General features: G+C 41.5%; 1 protein-coding gene across 9 annotated transcripts in view; it reads right to left on the reverse strand.

The window, feature by feature from the left end:
• KIAA1109 (KIAA1109 ortholog) overlaps positions 1-22,028 on the reverse strand; it is a 908,505-nt gene that overhangs the window by 290,455 nt on the left and 596,022 nt on the right. For 6 of the 9 annotated variants that reach the window (XM_033938537.1, XM_033938570.1, XM_033938544.1 and 3 more), the window contains 2 exons: positions 5,385-5,585; positions 4,921-5,051 (listed from right to left, as the gene is read on the reverse strand). In XM_033938537.1, the coding sequence (XP_033794428.1) occupies positions 4,921-5,051; positions 5,385-5,585 (332 nt within the window). The remainder of the gene's footprint in view (positions 1-4,920; positions 5,052-5,384; positions 5,586-22,028) is intronic. The other 3 variants (XM_033938601.1, XM_033938589.1, XM_033938580.1) reach the window with 1 other exon arrangement.

The following is a 22,028-nucleotide window of genomic DNA, read 5'->3' on the forward strand; positions in this document are numbered from 1 at the left end:
GACTCTGTGTAAGCAGAGTAGAAAATATTGGAAAAGGGATGGGCTCCCTGAAACTGAGTTGAAGTAGAAAGGGGTAGGGGGGAACCAATGTTGCCTGGGCCACCGTGGAGCAATGGGAATCATAGTGGCTGCTTCGCTCTTGAGCTTGAATAGAGCTTTCAAGTTGAGAAGGATTGGAGAAAATGCATATAGACATAGGCCTGTCCAATCCAGGAGAAAGGTATCTGCTTCCAGGTGGAGAGGAGCAAAACTGGGGCAACTGGTGATTGTGAAGAGCTGTAAACAAGTCCACTTATGGGGGGTTCTATTGAGCAAAGATGGACTGGAGAGTTGCAGAGCTGAGAGTCCCTTCGTGAGGCTGAAGAATTCTGCTGAGGTTGTCTGCTAGGGAATTCTTCTCCCCTTGAATGTAGACAGCTTTTAGGTACAAATGGTTGCCCAAGTCCAGAACTTCTGGGACTCCTGACATAACAGGAGAAAGCCCGTGCCTCCTTGTTAGATGATGCAGTACATCACTACTTGATTGTGCAAAGGAGGAAGACTTGGGACCAGAGAAGGTGATGGAATGCCTTGAGAACATAAAAAATCACTCTGAAGTGAAATGTCCACTTCTTGACGTCCAAAGACCCTGAGTCTGAAGATCGTCCATATGAACCCCCCCCCCCACCCAAACATAAGGGGATGCATCTGTCATGATGACCTTGTTATGAGGGGGTAAGTGAAAAAGGAGACCTCTGGAGAGATTGGGAGAGGTCATCCACCATTGAAGCGACTGCAAAAGAAATAATGTCACAATATATGTTGTGAGAGACGATCCGTCGCTTGAGACCACTAATAAGCAAGGGACCATTGAGGAGTGCAAAGAAGTAGCCTTGCCAGTAGTGTCACATGGACAGTGGAAAGAGAAATACAGAGTCTTGCTAGTAGTGCTCCAGGACACAGGAAAGTCATGTGACCTGAAAACCTTCAAGTGCCAAGCAAAAAATGTTCAAATGGTAAACAGGCAAAGAAGAGCAAGTTCAGAAGAAGAAATGCTCTCAATAGAGAAAAAGGCCAAATTATGGAGACCCTTGATAGAATCACCGTGAAAATTGAAGGGTAGTAGTCGTACCAGAAAAGAAAAATCCGAAGACGACAGATTGGCGGAGTCACAAACGCAAGCATTCCTTTTTAATATGACAAAAGATGAGAGGCCGTTAGAAGGGCCTGATAGTGCAAACTGTGCTAGGTAACTGAAAAGTGCAAGCACATACAGGAAGCCCTAAGGAATGAAAGGAAAGAAGAGGCTTCCCTGAAATCCAAAGAGCGAAAGCTCGGGAAGAGCAAGATTACTGCACCTGGGTGCGAAAACAACAGCAAAACTGAAAGGTGAGAAAACCAATCAAGAGGGAAGGAGAAGAAAACTTCAGACCCCTAGAAATGAAGGATGTCAAGAGCCGGATAGCGGCAGAAAGACAAAAATCTCAAGGCCAAAAGGCTAAAGGAAAAAATGCTGCAATGAAAACCAGGAGAAAAAAATTTATCCTAAAAAGGATTGAGCGGCCTCCTCCTCCCCTACAGCCACTCCTAAACCTCCAGCATGAAGTATAAAGGAATGTAGGAAATTGAGGAAGAGTCTGAATATTCCCAAGCAGACACCCTGCAACATTAGTGGAACAGTGGAATGAAAAATGAATACATCTGATTGATCCTGTATCGCAGCAAAATCAAGGACAAAACTGTAAAGACGGGAAAACTGATAGGCTCTCCACCCTTGTTAGTTCCCCTTAGTGGTCATTGATGCTTCTAATAGTATGTAAGTACTGAGAAGGCAGAGTTAAGCAGCGGAAGACGACACTGTGTATCAATTCGATACAGTAGGAATGTCGACTCTCCTTTCATAGCAACACCGAAACGAAAGTCTTAATTTTGAGGATATGCTTCGAAGAAACACGTCAAAAAAGTGTGATGTGAGTTGAATATTGCCCTCACCAGCAGGTATACATACACTAGATCCTGAAGACATCTTCAAGGTAGATTGCACTAGCAGTTCACAAAGAAGTTAAGGTGTATCAAACGCAGAAATAGGAATCACTCTGTATAAAATAAGTATCATAGAAACCCCTGAAAAGGGAAAAAATGGAGACTAAACTAAAGAGAAAAATCTCCTTTAAAAAGGGGAAACATTTTTATAGTTCCCTAAAAGATTTGTTAAGACTAAAGAAGCAGAGTCAGGCAGTGGAAGACAATGATGTAAGCTGCTGAAGTCAAAGCTGAAGAAATAGTAGCATCATGGAAGAAGACCGGTATTGGCAAGTCATCGGTGTCGAGTCTTTGAGAAGAAGTGGCAGCACCGATGGCGAGTCCACTGCAGATGCAACTGGTGTCGAAGGTTCAGACTGGAATGGCACCGGAAGAATCGATGTCAACATGGGCAAAAAGTTTGGTCCAAACCAGCATCAGAAGATGCTCACCCAATTCTTCCTCAAGCAAGCTGTGTATGTTTTTGCAGACACCGAATGGATACAGGAAAAACCACACACACCCAAGTCCTCCCATAGCAAGTTACCAATCTGTTGCGTAAGGGAGAGCGCCGGTACCGCTAGTTTATTGTTCGTTACCATGAGTGTCACATTCTTGTCCCATAAGGATGAGGTCAGAACCGGGTGGTGATGAAACTTCATGAAAACAGTATGGTGAAGCTGAGTTCCAGTTGCAAAGAAAAAAACTGGTACCGGAGACTGTTCATCAGTATCGCTGACCCGTCCCATACAGATGAAGTCGATGTCGAACCCCAGATCTGGACCAGTCACATATGGGACTGCATCAAAAGTAGCATGAGTTGAACTTTAAGTAGAGCTCAAGGTTTTGAGACTGAAGGAAAAAAACACTGGTACCGTTTGCTTTGTTGCTGGTACCATCAGTGTCAAGATCTGGTGCCGAGATGATCAAGGACAAGAACTGGTATGGGACATATACAAACACCAGTACCATTGGCATTGCCACTGGTACCCATGGTGTCGTGCTCTGGTCCTATGAGAATGAGGTCTAATCCAGCCATTCCTCAATTTCAGGAGCAGGCGCTTACAGGACTATTTCAAGGTCAGCATGACTTGACTCAATGCTAGTATGACCCGAGTACCAATGAAAGAAGTCCACTTACTCAAACAGCACAAGACAACACTGGAGGTACTGCTGGTGTTGAGAAGTGCGGTGTTGCTGAGAACAGCGGAGTCGATATTGACATCAGGCAGTCTCGGAGTCAATATCAGGCAGTCTTATGCTGAAAAAATATGATGCCGCTGGATCCTCCGTCGAAACTTTGACCCCACACCTCTGGTGCGGGGAAGTCAAAACAGCAGGATGAGAAAGTCCGTTGATGAAGAATCTGTTCTTCTGCTTCTTTCTTACCCACCGGTTTTTGTTTTTTGAGATTTTTTTAAGAAAATGGAAGACGGTGCAGTGACTTCAAAAGAATTAAAGAAGCTGGAACACGACTTCGCTAGATAAAACTCAATCACTTGACATGGAGGGGAAACAACAACCGAGGAAAACTTAAGGTCAGAGGCTGAAGTAAACGAGTAGGCCCCACCGAGTCAAACTTGAAGACGAGCTAAAGTTTAAAAAGAGATTTCTTTTTTTTTTTTTTAAAGAAAGCAATACTACAGAAAAAACTGACGAAAAGTCAGAAAGCCGCGAGAGTGAGAAGGCAAGAAAAAGTAAACAATCGTTAAATGCGCCTTCTTAGCTCCACGGAAACAAAAAAACTGAGGGATCACCCGCCCTACGTCGCACGAGAAGGCACTCGCGTATGCGCAGTTCGGGCTATCGTGAACTTTCTAAAGTCTTAAAGTGGCAAAGCACTTTTAAAGTGGTCCGTACCGGGGCTCCGTCGGTGATGTCACCCATACGTGAGAATATGGGATAAGAATACTTAGGTGACCCTGACATTTTCTTTTTTACGTTTTTTCTGGTTATTCACAAAAGTGATCCCACTGTGAAACAGAAACATTAATAGGATTCCAAACAGAAAAGAGAAGTGAAGAGGCCCTGCTCAGTGATATCAGTGCAAAGAAAATCCTACACGTGTGTAGTATAAAATGCTAAAAAGTTAAGAACATAAGAATAGCCTTAATGGGTCAGACCAATGGTCCATCTAGCCCAGTAGCCTGTTCTCATGGTGGCCAATCCAGGTCATTATTCCAGGCTACAGATCCAGGGCAAGCAGAGGCTTCCCTCATGTCTTAATAACAGACAATGGACTTTTCCTCCAGGAATTTGTCCAAACAAGTTCTACAAAAACCAAGGGCTCCTTTTATCAAGCTGCGCTAGCGGGGTTAACACGCACGATGCTTCATCACGCGCTGGCCCAAAAACTACCGCCTGCTCAAGGGAGGCGGTGGCGGCTAGCGCGGCCGGCAGTTTAACATGCACTATTATGTGCGTTAAACCGCTAGCGCGGCTTGATAAAAGGAGCCCCAAGAGCTTTGTCACTCATTACAACGGGCTATATTGGAGGATGTTACCCATTCCATGAGGGCTATTTTGCTTGTCCTTGGGAAAATATTCCTACTAAAATTGTCATCCAAAAGGAGACCATGTCCCGTCTTATTGAAACACCACCGTTTTAAATTTATTTTTTATGAATTTATTGTATTTTTTTATCCTGATTTTATGCATTTGTTTTGTTGAATTTAATTTTAAAATTTTAGGCCATGTATTTTGTTTAGTGTTTTTTACTTTGTTGTTAAGTTTATATATTGCTGTCGGATTTATTGTAAATGTTTCGCTGTAACCCATTCTGGGCTTCTTGGGAGGACAAGCTAAATAACCAAATAAAATAATAAAATACAAGGGTGGGGAGAGGAAATAAAAGAATGATGCGAGATCAATATTTCTAGATTAGTAAGTAAAATACAAGTATGGTTTTATTATACTTACTTTAAATCATCAATCACTTTTGCTTGTTCATTCAATTCTCTTATATCTACTAAGCGCTTCACAAATTTTCTGCCTCTCTGGTCACTACTTTGACTGCCTTGTGTTCCCTGGCGCCGATAATCAATGGACTCCTATATAAAAATTAAGAAAAAAAGGCATCAAAGGCTCCATACACATTATATATGATCTTTAGCACTATGAAAGTAACTACGGCTAGCATGAAGGTAAATCTGAGAGGCTGAGATCATATTCCGCATACCCTGGCTTAAGAATCAGGCTCATTACTGCCACAGCAGATGCTAAACTAACCCATTTGGAGACATCACCCTTGAGAGAAGCAAAAGATGCAGAGCCCAGTACCAAAAAGCGGCATGCAGAAATCTAGTCAATCAACATCCATTTAAGGGATGAGTAGCTGATTTCTTGCATTATTTAGCGAAGGATGCACAGAAACAGTTACATACATTTCCCCATGAGCGTGACCTGCTTGCTATCAGATGTGACCTGACAGACTGAGAGGGATCACACATCTCTGAAGCAGAAAGATACTCTGCAGGCACAGAATAACGCTGGACTTTGGGGCTCAACCCCAGCAGGTGATTTACTAGTCGCTGCCCAAGGGTTAGCTTGCAACCGTCTCCATTTACTGACCCTTCTTCTGTATTCTAGATGGTGAACAGGAGGGATTAGTGTTTTATGGAATTTTATCTATCAAAGTACAGTTACTTTTATTTAAGTTCATTTTTTTATTGAAATGTATAATACAAAAAATTGGAAAGAAAGAAATATTAACAACAAACAGTTCCATGTACATCCTGTGTTTTAAACAGATAATAATAAGTAGATATATAACAGAGCGTTTGAATACTCTCATCATGAAAAGGACTCACGGATCCCAAACTACATATTTACCTAATGAAGACCATCACAAATGACAACAAACATGATCGTGATTTTTCCAATTATGAATTATTGTTGTTAATGCAATTGCTATAAGAATATCAACTATTTTTTAAATATATTACCAGGGATATTGCCAGGTAAGGTAGCTGAACTCAAGATGATAGACTTATACGGTATAGGAATTTTAAGATTAGTTATTACAATCATTCTATCCCAGAAGGATTATAAACTGGACAAGTATAAAGCATATGTTCTACAATACCAATATTTTGATTGCAAGACCAATATATATTAGGTAAATTGGAGTTAGCCTTGTGGGAAAGAGAGAATAAGGATTGTAAAAACAGGGGCAGAGACAAGAGGTCCAGAACTATGACCAATGCTGATCTTACAAGCACAATTACAATATCTTTACAATCAAAGCAGCAGTCTGTTGACATTAATAATAATAATAACAATTTATATACCACAGGACCGTGAAGTTCTATGCGGTTTACAGATGTTACAGATTGAGTGGAATCAACAAAGTACGGACTTAGTGATTGATAGTTCTAGAGATCGTTTGTTAAGGACTAAGATTGTATAGGTTGGTTTCCCAAGTATTTCAGGAACCGATGTGTTTTTAGGCATTTCCTGAATTCTCCATAGCTAGTAGGCACGAATAATTGTTCAAGGTCTTTACCCCATTGTGCTGCTTGATGTGAGAAAAGATGTTGGTGATGACTTTTAAATTTACAACCTCTAACTGGTGGAGAAACAAAGTTCGGGTGAGAGCTTCGCTTCTGTCTGTTGGCTGTGAAAGAGGAAAGGTCTTGATCCGTAAATCACATCGACAGGTGGGTGCCTGCTCTTTTGGGTTTGAGCCTCTGGATACCTGTCTCTGTCTACTCTTAGTTAAGCTTTGGAAGATGAGTAATCTATAAATGTGGGTCAATAAAATGTATTGTACAATGGTCTTAAGCTATCTTCCTTAAAATGACGTCAAATGTACTTCTTTTTACAATGGACACCATAGCAGTTGTTCTCAGCCTAGACTTCGGGGCACAACCAGCCAGTTGGGTTTTCAGGCTATCCACAAACAAACATGAGACAGATTTCTATACAAAGGAAGCAATGTGTGCAAATTTCTTTCATGCTTATCCATTATGGATATCCTGCAAACTCTTTCTTGCTTTTAAATTTATTGTGCATTTTATTTATATATTTAAAACATTTGTAGTCCACCTATTCCTAGGTGGGTTATAGTAAAAACATACATAAAATTGCTGAAAATACAACAGACCACTATGACTGTTTTTGAATTGTGTGGCATATCAAATATGGTTAAATAGAAGCATGAGATGGAGACCATAGGCATAAAGGAAGAGGCTCGGGCACCTCCAGACCATATATACAGAACTCAGAAGTTGTCGTGTAGCTGTTATGGATGTCCAAGTCCCATCAGCTCAAGTAATTCAGGAGAACTGCTGCAGCCAGGAGGGCCCTCCACACCCCAGTCCTATGGCCATATTCAAGGGAGGCATCTGCTGATGCTGATCTCTTGGTCAGGTAATGCCTCCTGCAAATACTGAATGACTGGGCAGTAGGGAATGGAGGGCCTGGTTCCCCAGCTTACTTATTATTGGGGAAAGCAAAAAGACAGATGCTGATTAAAGGGTGAGCCAGGCAGGGACAGATCACAGTGGGGAGAAAGGGAAAGAAGAAGAGTGCAGGTACAGTGGAAAGGGGGTTGAGAGGAAAGAGGGTGAGAAAGATTTGGAGAAAACTAGACAAGGTAAAGAGAAGATGAACTTGAAACCAAGGGACCCAGATTCAAATCCCACTGGAACTTTTATTTCTTTTTTTATTGTGAGCCCTCAAGAAACAGAAAAATACATTCTGTATCTAAAAATATATCCCATCTGCAAGCCTGAAGAAATCTAGAAACATAGGTGGGGGATTTAATCACAAAATAAAAGTGGGAGTTAATCTGGGGCCCCTCTGTTCTTGTCCCTGCTTTTTGCCATTCATTTGTTGGACATTCCAGTTTGCACAATGGTTGCTAATGATGAACATCCATTTCATGCGTCTTTTAAAAGGAAATCCCAAAGTTCGAGATGGACAGCTCTGTTCTGACCTGGATGTCGTTTTGAGCAGTGGACAGTAGTCATGAGCATTCATGATATATTTATCAAACAAACATTTGGTATACCACCATGCCAGAACATCCTGGTGACTTACAAAAATCAAAGAAAGCTATTGAGACATCTAAACATAATAAAACAAATATAGCCAAGCAAAAGGAGGAAAGTTGAATAGTCAAACATAAAACACCCAATAAGACAAGCTACAAAAAAATTCTGGTTAACTTAAGGAAGAAGGAATGGAAATCTCTGTAACTGACTTAGAAGCTGACTGAATTTCGGTTTCGATTATGGTGCCAAAACTGACCACACATCTTTTATTGTCTGGTTTTGTTATCAGCCAAAAGACTATGGCCATGGTTTCAGTTTTGGCAGAAACTGACCATATGGATGCCAAAAATGTCCGCTTTTTTTCCTGTTTGTTTCCCATCCCTAGTGGTCTCCAATCACTCCTGCCCATGTTGTTTCTGCTCTCAAAATGGCTGTTATGACTTCTAATGACAGTCTTGCATTACTGACGCAAAAAGTAAATGCAGCCAATTTGAGGGTAGAGCAACTAGGGATCACTCCTGCCTAACTACAGTCCTAGACCACAAAGGGATAGTTTTAATACTATATATGTTCTAATGTAAATCGCTTAGATTTAAGCAGTCTATACATTTTTAAAAATAAATAAACAACATACGAGTCTGGGAGGGGGAGCTATTCCTTGCATTCTTTGTGTGTGTGTGTGTGTGTATGTGTGTAATGTAATTGCCAAGAAAATAAGTTATTTATTTATTGGGATGTATTAACCACTTTTCATGAAGACATTCACCCAAAATGGTTTAGAATACACTGAATAGTAATCAGATATGCTTATGTTTTTCCCCTATCTGTCCCAGCAGTCCTTACGTACAATCTAACTGTGATACCTGGGGCAATAGAGTGACTTGCTCTGAGTCACAGGAAGCAGGCTAGGATCGAACTCACAACCTCAGGGTGCTGAGGCAGCAGCGTTAACCACTCCTCCCCTCTTGTATAAGAGATTGTTTGATAAATAGCTTGTGCCAAATATATGCTTTTTATATAAAAGTTTAATAGGAAAGATTAGGTTCTTACCTCAATAATCTTCTTTCTAGTATAAAGAGACATGAGTCTTGACAAGTGGGTTCTTTCCCCAAATCCGCAAGCATTGCAGATAGCATTGTCTATATTTTTCAATTCCTCCTTCTTTAACTATATCTGCATTGACTTGGGAATCTAAACATGCCAAACTTGATGAGAAGTATTTGTTAAAATGGATTTCCCAGTTGTCAGCCTGTGCGTGCAGTTTCTGTGAATATGTTTTGTGGATTTAGCAGAGGGCTGCTGACTGCAAGCTCTGACAATTCCCAGTGGGCCTCATTGGTTCATATTCAAACAACCAAACTTTAGTTTTCAGTTTTGGCTGAAACTAAGAAACTTCCCCTCCCCAGTTTTGGTTGGCCTCTAAACTGACATGATGAGAAAAAAGAAAATTCAGAGAAAGACTTAAGAGTACAACCAAGTCTTTAGAGCTGCTTTAAATCCAACTATGGAAGATTCCCAGTGAAGAGTTGGTTCCAAAGAGAGAGTACCAGGCAATGAAAAGCAGAAGAATGGAAAGAGCCTGAAACAGGGCAAACCAGGGAAAGATAACCACAAGGTTCAAATCTGAGGACAGTAACATCGGAGAAGAAAAGTACTGAATCAATCTCGACAGATAAACTGGACAGCCAGAATAAAAATCTATGAGTTAACAGCAAGATCTTTTCTATTTTACTGTAAACTGCTTTGATGTATAGAAACATAGAAACATGACGGCAGATAAAGGTCAAATGGTCCATCTAGTCTGCCCATCTGCAGTAACCATTATCTCTTTCTCTCTCCAAGAGATCCCACGTGCCTATTCCAAGCTTTCTTGAATCAGATATAGACTGTATAAGACTCTGGTGAGACCTCATTTAGAATATTGTGTACAATTCTGGAGGCTGCACTTTCAAAAAGATATTAAAAGGATGGAGTCGGTCCAGAGGAAGGCTACTAAAATGATTTGTGGTCTTCGTGATAAGTCATATGGGGACAGACTTAAAGATCTCAGTCTATATACTTTGGAGGAAAGGCAGGAGAGGGGAGATATGATAGAGACGTTTAAATAGAAAGGACGGACTACACCTCAACAAGGAAGGAGCGAGAGTATTGGCAGGCAACTTGAAGAGGGCCATCGAGAAGGCTTTAAACTAATAAATAGGGGAAAGCCGACAGTCGACCACCAGTCGATGGCACGGACGACAGGATGCCCCGATGTAGGAACAATGGGCTACTACTCATACACAGGAGAGGACGATCTCACAGCAAATAAGGAAGACAAGGCAGAAAGGGACAACTCAGACATAGGAGAGGAAGACCGCACAACAAACAAGGGAAACAACACTGGAGCGGTTAAGGATACCGTGAAAGTAACAGTAAGGACAGCAAAGAGTAGAAAGTCCATAAAAGTAACTCGAAGAGAACTCAAATGTATGTATACGAATGCTAGAAGTCTAGGAAACAAAATGGGGGAACTAGAGACAATAGCAAGAAATGATAAGTTGGATATCATTGGCATAACAGAAACATGGTGGAATGAAGAAAACAAATGGGACACAGTACTTCAGGGATACAAACTATATAGAAGAGATCGAGTAGGGCAGAAAGGTGGAGGTATTGCCCTATATGTGCAGGAAGGAGTAGAATCTGTTGAAGTGGCTACGATGGAAACGAAAGAGAAGCTAGAGTCCCTCTGGGTCAAGATTCCTGGACAAAACAGTGCAGCCACGAAAATTGGCCTTTTTTATCGTCCCCCGGGACAGGCGGATGAAACTGACTTAGAAATGATAGAGGAAATCAAACGAGAATGCAAGACGGGCAATGTAATAATATTGGGAGACTTCAATTTCCCGAGGATAGACTGGAAACTAGGAACCTCCAACTGCGGCAAGGAGGCCAAGTTCCTGGAGGCGCTAGGGGATTGCTTCCTGGAACAAATGGTGAAAGAGCCGACAAGAGGCAACGTCACCCTGGACTTGGTGCTAAATGGCCTCACGGGACCGACAAAAGAAGTAGAAGTTACGGTACCGCTGGGGACGAGCGATCACAATGTGATCATCTTTAAGCTTGACATCGGGAATAGAAAAAGTGCCAAAACCTTAACCAAAACCTTTAACTTTAAAAAGGGCAAATACGATCGCATGAGAGCCATGGTGAAACAACGACTCAAGAAAAAGGTGGATAAAATTGAAACAGTAGACCAGGCATGGTCCCTACTGAAAAGTACTATCACAGAAGCACAAAACCTACACATTCCGAGGATCTCCAAGGAAGGGAGAACAAAAGGTAAGGGAGAACCGGCATGGCTTACCAGACAGGTGAAGGAAGCCATAAAAGAAAAGAAGGACTCTTTCAAAAAATGGAAACACATCAAAACGACCGAAGCATGGAAAAAACATAAAGACGAACAGAAGAAATGTCACAAAGCAGTGAGGGATGCCAAAAAGGACTATGAAGAAAAAATAGCGCAAGAGGCCAAGAACTTCAAGCCCTTCTTTAGATACGTGAAAGGGAAAAAACCCGCAAAAGAGGCGGTGGGACCCCTGGACGACCAGGGAAGAAAAGGGTACATTAAGGAAGATAAACAAATTGCGGACAAACTAAATTCCTTCTTTGCGTCTGTCTTTACGGAGGAGGATACTGCAAAAATACCAGAGGCAATGAAAGTGTTTAATGGAGTAATAGAAGACAGCCTCACCACAGTTGAAGTGGAGTTGGACCAGATATACTACCAGATCGACAAACTTAAAAGTGACAAATCCCCTGGACCGGATGGAATTCATCCGAGAGTCTTAAAAGAATTGAAGATTGAAATCGGAGAGTTATTGCAAAAACTCACCAATCTGACAATCAGAACTGGACAGATACCAGATGACTGGAAGATAGCGAATGTCACGCCAATTTTCAAAAAAGGATCGAGAGGAGAACCGGGCAACTACAGACCAGTGAGCCTTACGTCTGTCCCTGGAAAGATGGTTGAAGCACTGATCAAGGATAGCATAGTCCGGCACCTAGATACACACGACTTGCTGAAACCCAGTCAACATGGGTTCAGGAAAGGGAAATCATGTTTAACGAATTTGCTTCAATTTTTTGAGACCGTGAACAAGCAAATTGATAGTGGAATGCCGGTGGACATAATTTATTTGGACTTCCAGAAAGCATTCGACAAAGTTCCGCATGAAAGACTTCTCAGGAAACTACAAAGCCATGGAATAGAGGGAGATATACAAAGGTGGATAGGCAAATGGCTGGAAAACAGGAAGCAGAGAGTAGGCATAAATGGGAAGTTCTCAGACTGGGAGAAAGTGACTAGTGGTGTGCCCCAGGGCTCGGTACTTGGGCCGATTCTATTTAATATATATATCAATGACCTGGAAGGCGGAATATCCAGTGAGATCATTAAGTTTGCAGACGACACAAAGCTATGCCGGGAAATCAGATCGCAGGAAGATAGCGAGGAACTCCAGAGCGACTTGTATCAGCTAGAGAAATGGGCAGAGCAATGGCAGATGAAGTTCAACGTGGAGAAATGCAAAGTAATGCATTTAGGTAGTAAGAATAAGGAACACGAGTATAGAATGTCAGGAGCAACTCTGGGTAAGAGCGAACAAGAAAAGGACCTGGGTGTACTGATAGATAGGACCCTGAAGCCGTCGGCACAATGTGCGGCAGCGGCAAAGAAAGCAAACAGAATGTTGGGCATGATAAAGAAAGGAATCACGAGTAGATCGGAGAAAGTCATAATGCCGCTTTATAGAGCAATGGTCAGACCACACTTGGAATACTGTGTACAACATTGGTCTCCCAACCTAAAGAAGGATATAAAACTGCTGGAGAGGGTGCAGAGACGAGCAACGAAACTAATAAGAGGTATGGAGAAATTGGAATATGAGGAACGACTCAAGAAACTAGGATTGTTCTCCCTTGAGAAGAGGAGGCTGCGAGGGGACATGATAGAGACGTTCAAAATACTGAAAGACATCGATAAAATAGAGCAGAAAAACAAATTATTTACATTGTCCAATGTGACACGGACAAGAGGACATGGTTTGAAGCTAAGGGGTGACAAGTCCAGGACAAATGTCAGGAAGTTCTGCTTTACGCAGCGAGTGGTGGACGCATGGAATGCTCTTCCACAGGAGGTTATTAAGGAATCCACTGTGCTAGGATTCAAAGGCAAATTAGATGCACATCTCCTTATGAGAGGCATAGAGGGATATGGGTGATTAGAACAATCAGGTGTATACCTGACTGGGCCTCCGCGTGTGCGGATCGCCGGACTCGATGGACCATGGGTCTGATCCGGAGATGGCAATTCTTATGTTCTTATGTACCTACGTGGCGTAAATGTGCATGAATCAAGTCTCTTTCAATTGAAAGGAAGCTCTGGAATGAGAGGGCATAGGATGAAGTTAAGAGGTTATAGGCTCCGGAGTAATCCGAGGAAATACTTTTTTACAGAAAGGGTGATAGATGCTTGGAACAGCCTCTCTGAATAGGTGGTGGAAACAGAGACTATATCTGATTCAAGAAAGCTTGGAATAGGCATGTGGGATCTCTTGGAGAGAGAAAGAGATAATGGTTACTGCAGATGGGCAGACTAGATGGATCATTTGACCTTTATCTGCCGTCATGTTTCTATGTTTCTATACATCAAAGCAAGATCTTTTCTATTTTACTGTAAACTGCTTTGATGTATAGAAACATAGAAACATGACGGCAGATAAAGGTCAAATGGTCCATCTAGTCTGCCCATCTGCAGTAACCATTATCTCTTTCTCTCTCCAAGAGATCCCACGTGCCTATTCCAAGCTTTCTTGAATCAGATATAGTCTCTGTTTCCACCACCTATTCAGAGAGGCTGTTCCAAGCATCTATCACCCTTTCTGTAAAAAAGTATTTCCTCGGATTACTCCGGAGCCTATAACCTCTTAACTTCATCCTATGCCCTCTCATTCCAGAGCTTCCTTTCAATTGAAAGAGACTTGATTCATGCACATTTATGCCACGTAGGTATTTAAACGTCTCTATCATATCTCCCCTCTCCTGCCTTTCCTCCAAAGTATATAGACTGAGATCTTTAAGTCTGTCCCCATATGACTTATCACGAAGACCACAAATCATTTTAGTAGCCTTCCTCTGGACTGACTCCATCCTTTTAATATCTTTTTGAAAGTGCGGCCTCCAGAATTGTACACAATATTCTAAATGAGGTCTCACCAGAGTCTTATACAGGGGCATCAATACCTCCTTTTTCCTACTGGCCATACCTCTCCCTATGCAACCTAGCATCTTTCTAGCTTTTGCCGTCACCTTTTCAACCTGTTTGGCCACCTTAAGATCATCACATACAATCACACCTAAGCCCAGTTCTTCCGTCGTGCACATAAGTTCTTCATCCCCCAAACTGTACTGTTTCCTCGGGTTTTTGCAGCCCAAATGCATGACCTTGCATTTCTTAGAATTAAATTTTAGCTTCCCAATTTCAGACCATTCTTCAAGCTTTACCAGGTCTTTCTTCATGTTATTCACACCATCCAGCATGTCTACTCTATTGCAAATTTTGGTACAATCTGCAAAGAGGCAAATCTTACCCGACAACCCTTCAGCAATATCATTTATAAAAATGTTAAAAGTAATAGGCCCAAGAACAGAACCTTGAGGCACACCACTGGTAACATGCCTTTCCTCAGAGCGATCTCCATTTATCACTACCTCTGTCGCCTTCCACTCAACCAGTTCTCGACCCAGCCCATCACTTTGGGACCCATTCTCAAGGGTACTCAGTTTGTTTATTAGACGTCTGTGTGGAACACTGTCAAAGGCTTTGCTAAAATCTAAATACACCACATCTAGCGTACGTCCTCTATCCAATTCTCTGGTCACCCAGTCATAGAAATTGATCACATTTGTCTCACAAGACCTACCTCTGGTGAATCCATATTGCCTCCGGTCCTGTAATCCACAGGATTCCAGAAACTTCACCATTCTCTGTTTTAGAAGCATTTCCATTAATTTGCTTACCACAGAAGTCAGACTTACCAGTCTGTAATTCTCTACTTCTTCCTTATATCCACTTTTGTGGAGAGGGACCACATCCGCCCTTCACCAGTTCTCCGGTACCATTCCTGACTCTAGAGACTTGTTGAAAAAGTCAGTCATCGGAGCTACCAGAACTTCCCTAAGTTCCTTCAGCACCCTCGGATGTACACCATCCGGCCCCATTGCTTTGTCTACCTTTATTTTAGATAGCTGCTCACAAACACAACCCTCTGAAAATCACGTTTGTAGTCTGTGGTCCCACTCCCGGCGCTTCAGCCGTGAACACAGAACAGAAATATTTGTTAAGCAATGGTTGTCAAAAAGTGATCTAACATTTTTTTTTTTTTTTTATAATTTTTCAATTAACATGTCATGTATAAACTTGTACAGAAAGGTAAAGTTAAGCAGAAAATAAAATACAATGCAAAATACAATACAAAACAGATTATTATCTACTATCATAACACAAATATATATACACACACACATATACATATATACACACATATATATAATATACAAATATACACACACATATATACACATATATATATATATATTTATATATATTGTTAAATATATTTATTGATTTTCAAATCATACAATCAAGAATAACTTGTACAGAAAGCAAGATTAGTAATTCAACATAAAGCAAGAAATACTTCAACAACATTAAAATATTTATAACTAATATGTTCAAGTCCTCAAATTATGGAATCCAAGATTCCTTAGCGAGAACAAAGAAAATAATTGAACAAAATGAACACTCTTACTCTTGAAGTTAGCTGGAGGGCTGATTGCTGGGATTATCAATAATCTTAGGGCTTATGATTTTTCTGCCTCCAAACGAGAGAGCGCTAAGAAGGAAGTCAAATGACTAGGTTCAAAGAAAACATATTTAACTGTTCGGTGATGTACTATACACTTACAGGGGTGTCGTAAATAAAAGGTAGCACCTAAGGATGTAACACCTGGCTTCAACATTAGAAATTCACGGCGACGCTTTTGAGTCTCTCTTGATAAATCAGGAAATATCTGCACTTTAAAGCCCATAAATTCTTTCTGTCTATTTTTAAAGAATAATTTTAACAACCAAACTTTATCAATAGAGGGCTACTGTTACAATCAAAGTACTTTGTTCTACAGCCTCTTTATCAGATTTCTCCAATAACTCCGATACATCCAATTGTCCTTGGTCCAAGGACCTATTTAACGATTTATTCTTGTTAGGTAAGTAATAAACTCGTGATAAAGGAGGTATTGAATCTTCTGAAGCCCCCAAAACTTCAAGAAAATATCTCTTAAACATTTCTCTAGGTGATACCAATGGTAATTTAGGAAAATTAATTAATCTTAAATTGTTGTATCTGGAGTTATTTTCCAAATTCTCCATCTTTCTTCTAAGATTTATATTGTCCTTCATTAGAACATCTTGTAGCTGTTTAGATGATTTTATTTCCTGTTCAAGCTTTTGAACAGAAGAATTAGAGGCAGTCAATTCATTTTCCAGTATTTTAAGTTCAGTAGAATGTTGAGACAGTTTCCCCTCTATTAACTGGAGTTTGGGACTTATGGTCTTCACTAATCCGGCCATAAGATCCCACAATGAGTCAAGAGTTACTTCCGAAGGTGTATCCAAAGAAGTTAAAAAAGTAGAAGTGTCATAGTGCTCACCATCCAGTTGGGTTCCTTGTTGCTGGCTCTGAAGACTTACACAGATGCATGCTCAAGGCCCGGCAGAGGCAAGAAGATCTTCTAGCAGCATCAGCACATCCTGTAGGCTGCTTGCCAGTGCCAGACGGGGAGGTAAGTTCATGTTGTTCATACGGAGGGTGCTGGTTCGTGCGGAGGGGAAGGGGGAAGCAGTGTCGCTGGCCTCGGGGGGGGGGGGGAACGTATCAAAGCGAGTTTCCATTATTTCCTATGGGGAAACTCACTTTCATATACGAGTATTTTGGTTTACGAGCATGCTTCTGGAACGAATTATGCTCGTAAACCAAGGTTACACTGTATTTCATTAAACACGCATGATGTAACTAATCCCCTCTTCTACAAAGCTGTGCGGCAACAGCCCCGAAGCCCTTTAAATCTCTATGGGCTTCGGGGCTATTACCGCGTGGCTTTGTAGAAGAGGGGGTAAGTAATTTGTTAAGTTACTGTGAAAGTAATATGTTACTTTTAGTTACTTTTTAATTTTTGGATATAAAATTAATTCTAGCAATTGGAAATTCATCCATTGTCAAAGAAAACAAATCCTCAAATATATTACATTACATTAGTGATTTCTATTCCGCCAATACCTTGCGGTTCAAGGCGGATTAAATAAAAGTTTTCAGAAATTACATAAAAGTTTACAGGAATAGCATAAGAGATGTCGTAAGAGTTACATATGAATTATCAAAGAGTTGTCAAGATCTTACCAGAGAGTTGTTGAGATCTAAGGTGGTAAGTGTTGGGTAAATAGAGGCATTTAGCATTAGTTGGGGGAATATTAGAGTATATTAAGGGTATAGAGTGGGTAGGTGGGGTTTGGGTAGGAACTGGTCGTGTTAGATAGGTTTTATGTATTTTTTGAAGAGTAGGATTTTAGTATCTTTCTTGAAGGTTTTGTAGTCTGTGGTCGATGACAACAGAGTGGTGATTTGTCTGTCCAGTTTAGCTGCTTTGGTGGCTATTAGGTTGTCATATAAATATAGGGATCCAATACAATTAAAGAGATATTTAAATCAAATAAGGAAAATAAAACATGAAAATAGCTAGCATATGAGTAGTGCAGAAATCAAACATCATCTATATTCAGCAGTACTTGGTATGGCATCACCAGGCAGAGCCTTCTTCTGGTGTCAATACTAGCAAAGAAACAAAAACTTCTTCAATCAGAATAGTTGATCATAGGGTTCCAGGTTTGATGTGTCAGAAATAAGTCCAATGACAGTTTCCTTATATCAAGGCACTGTCTTTGAAGTATAACATCTGCAAATGGTTTAACTAAGTTTCCATTGCAGTAAGGGAGTACTTGTATTTCAAAATGGTTGTCTATCATTCTGCATCATCTTGGAGTCATAATTTGTCCATGCTGAAAAGCACTTGAAGGAAAATCCACCATACTTCAAAAATCAGTGCCTTAATATGAGGAAACTCTGATACATTGATTACCTCACAAAATTTGTCTTATAGAAATTATATCCAATTCAGCAGCAACATAACTTCTGTCACTGCCAATAACATTCAGAAAACAGAAGTAGATAAAACTGGCATAGTTTGTGCTGGAAGTTATACAACAACACTCAAAGCAGTTTACATACAGGCTTCAAGCATTTTCCCTATCTGTCCCAGTGGGCTCACAATCTATGTAATGTACCTGAGGCAATGGAGCATTAAGTGATTTGCCCAGGGTCACAGGGAGCAGCACAGGAGTTGAACCCACAACCTCAGGGTGCTGAGGCTGTAGCACTAACCACTATGCCACTATCTTCATTGCTTTGAAAAGAAGTTCCTTGTATTTATTCTGAATGTTGTTGCCTTCAACCCAGGAAGATGGAGCTGTGGCAGAATTACTACTACTAATCATTTCTATAGTACTTCTAATCATACGCAGTGCTGTATATCAAAACATAGAAGAGACAGTCCCAGCTGTCAATCTAGTAAAGACACACAAACTGGACAAGAAAGTGCATCAATACATAGTGCTCAGGTAGGGGAATTACAGAGGGAATGATAAGACAGATATTGGTGTTTAGAAGGTGGATTGAGTTTGAAATTGAAAGCATCTTCAAAGGCGTGGGCTTTGAGTCTGGATTTGAACACTGCCAGAGACGGAGCGTGATGTACCGAGTCAGGCAATTTGTTCTAGGCATACGGTGCAGCAAGGTAGAAGGGAAAGAGTCTAGAGTTGACCATAGAGGATAAGGGTACAGATAAGAGACACTTTCCAATGAGTGGAGTGCCCAAGGGGGAGTGTGGGGAGAGATGAGAGAGGAAAGATACTGCAGCCAGAATCAAAACTTGGTTCTTAAGATAATGACCAAAATGCTCATTAAGCCCACATTGGAAGGCATATTTAAAGTCTGTACCAACTTTGGTCAGCTTTATTTTCAAAATGACCAAAGTAGACAGCAAAAATCCCAAACATTTAGCTTCAGTTTGTAGGATGTCCAGAGCAGCTATATGACACAGCAGGATTCACCTAGAAAAATTATTTCATGTTATTTGGTTAAAATCAACACCTAACTGAACAAGATTTTATTTCTTTGCTGGCACTGATGCCACTTCATCACGCTCAGGCTTTTGGCTTACGAGACATAACTTGCAAATGAAGATCTAGTCATCTTTTTCACCTCATGCAATGTCACTCAAAAGGAAATTTACTGGAAACTGGAAGCAGCCCAATAATGGGCCTAGTGACAGAAAAACAAAATTGGACGGGTGTCACTAAAAACTAACTATATAAAGTAACTATACATGATCCCCCTCCCCCTTTTATACAAAGCTGCATTAAGCATTTTTATTGCCGGCTGTGGAGGTATTAGCTTCAAAGCTTACAGGAATTCTATGAGCATCGGAGCTAATACCACACCACCCTATATTGCTCATTATTGAACAATGTAATATACTACAGTTACTCATTACTTTTAAAAGTAATATAACTCGTGTTACTAGTAATATATTACTGCCAAACACCAGCCTCGAATTTAAGATAAGGAAGCAATAAGTTAAAATAAACACTTATAAAAGGCAAATATAGTAAAGAATGATAAAAACTTAAAAGGGAGGGAGGGGTCTTTTGCATTCTTGATGACAGGACACATCATGATAACTTTTAAGAGATGTGGTAAACACCCTCCTTCTAGTCAGCAGCTTATCACAGACATCAATTACTTCACTCTCTATTGCTTCAGGCCTAATCTTATGGCTAGACTTAGTAAAATGCTCTATCTTGCTTACATTAAACAACGTATAACCCAAAAGAAATAATATTAGATAAATATTAGCAAAAAACTTCCTATACAATCTTATTGCCACTGGAGAGTTGACAGTGCAAAACTGCAAAAATCATAAAGTTGTATAATAATATTACATATTTATAAAGGTCCTCAGTATTTATTGGTGCTGCCCAATTCAGGAAAAAAAAAATTTTGATTCGATTTGATTCAGCCTACTGAATTGGTTTTTCGATTCGATTTTCCTGCCCAATTGGGTGTTTTTTTTTTTTTCAAACATCCTGGTGTGTTTATTTTATAATCTCTTCACCCCCTTTGCCTTCTCCTAACCACACTGGCGCTGTGGTGTAAACAAAATAAACAAACAAAAAATACTTTTCCTCTCTCTTAAATCCTAGCTCATGTTTGTGGTCTAACACCAGCTCTGGCAGGATACACATTTCAAATCTGACATATTGTAATTACAAAATGGAAAATAAAATTAGTTTTTCTACCTTTTGTTGTCTGATCATTATTCAAATCTTGTTGGTCCCAGGCTCTGGTTGTCTTCTGATAACTTGCTTGCCAGGATCTCCTTCTTTCTCCGTTCTAACCATCCATCTGCCATCTCTGTCCTCCCCTGGAGGTCTGGCATCTTTCTTTTTTTTCGTCTCCATCTACAGATCCACCTTTTCTTAACTACCCTTTCATCCAGCATCTCTCCCTCCTTCCCTACCACCCCAGGGTCCACCATCTCTCCCTTTCTTTTCCCAACTACCCTCCTATGTAGTATCTCTATCCCCCCTCCACACCATCCCTTGTGTCCAACTTCTCTCCCTTTCTGTTCCTTCCTTCCCTAAATCCCATTGTCCATCATCTCTCTTCCTCTCCTCTATTTTCAGACCCATTATTTCTTCCCCCCCAAAGTCCAGCATATGCATGTCTCTTTGAACCCCCTCATCCCTCCCTCCCTCCGTGTACTTCTACACCAGGGTCCCCCTCCCCTGGTCTGTCCCCCCCCTTGAAGGCCTACATCCCCCTGAAGACCTGCCTGTCCCCCTCCATGAAGGCCTGCATCGGTGCATCCCCCTGAAGGCCTGCGTGCCTATCCCCCTCCCTTGAAGGTCTGTCCCCCCCTGAAGGCCTGCACTTCCCCCTGAAGGCTGTCCCTCCCTTGAAGGCCTGCATCCCCTCCAAAGACCTGCCTGCTTGTCCCCACTGAAGGCCTGTCCCCCCCCCCTCCCTTTGAAGGCCTGCATCCCCTTGAAGGCCTGCCTGCCTGTCCCCCCTGAAGGCCTGTCCCCCCCTTTGAAGGCCTGCCTGCCTGCCTATCCCCCCCTTTGAAGGCCTACATCCCCCCCCAAAGGCCTGCCTGCCTACCTGTCCCCCCTTTGAAGGCCTGCATCCCCCCGAAGGCCTGCCTGCCTGTCCCCCTTTGAAGGCCTGCATCCCCCTCGAAGGCCTGCCTGCCTATCCCCCTGAAGGCCTGCCTGCCTGTCCCCCCCTTTGAAGGCCTGCCTGCCTATCCCCCCCCCTTTTGAAGGCCTAAATGTCCCCCAAAGGCCGGCCTGCCTATCTCCTCTGAAGGCCTGTAGCCCCCTCCCCCCAGAAGGCTGCACACATAACCCCTTCCGGAAGGCCTGTGTGTTTTCCCTGGCATCCCAGAATGAATTTTCCTAATTTCAGCAGCCTGCAGTAAGATTGCTGGCACTAGCGATCTTTGCAAGCTGCTATACAGCTTTGGAGCTCTCTTCTCTCTGCCGCGGTCCCGCCCTTTCTCTGATATCTTTGACACTTGTGTACTAGGTCCGAGGATGCTTCACATCTGATTACTCTGCTAGCTGACAATGGTTCACGACTCCTATTACAGGCTTGTCCTGACTTGCGAGGAGTAAATACTAATGACCTATATAAATACTTCATATCATTATAGAACTTTATGATTTGTGCAATTTTGCACTGTTAACTCTCCAGTGGCAATAAGATCGTAAAGGAAGTTTTTTGCTCTCATGCTTACATGTATGAATGC

Source organism: Geotrypetes seraphini, chromosome 1 (genome assembly GCF_902459505.1).
Source record: "Geotrypetes seraphini chromosome 1, aGeoSer1.1, whole genome shotgun sequence".
Lineage (NCBI taxonomy): Eukaryota > Metazoa > Chordata > Amphibia > Gymnophiona > Dermophiidae > Geotrypetes > Geotrypetes seraphini.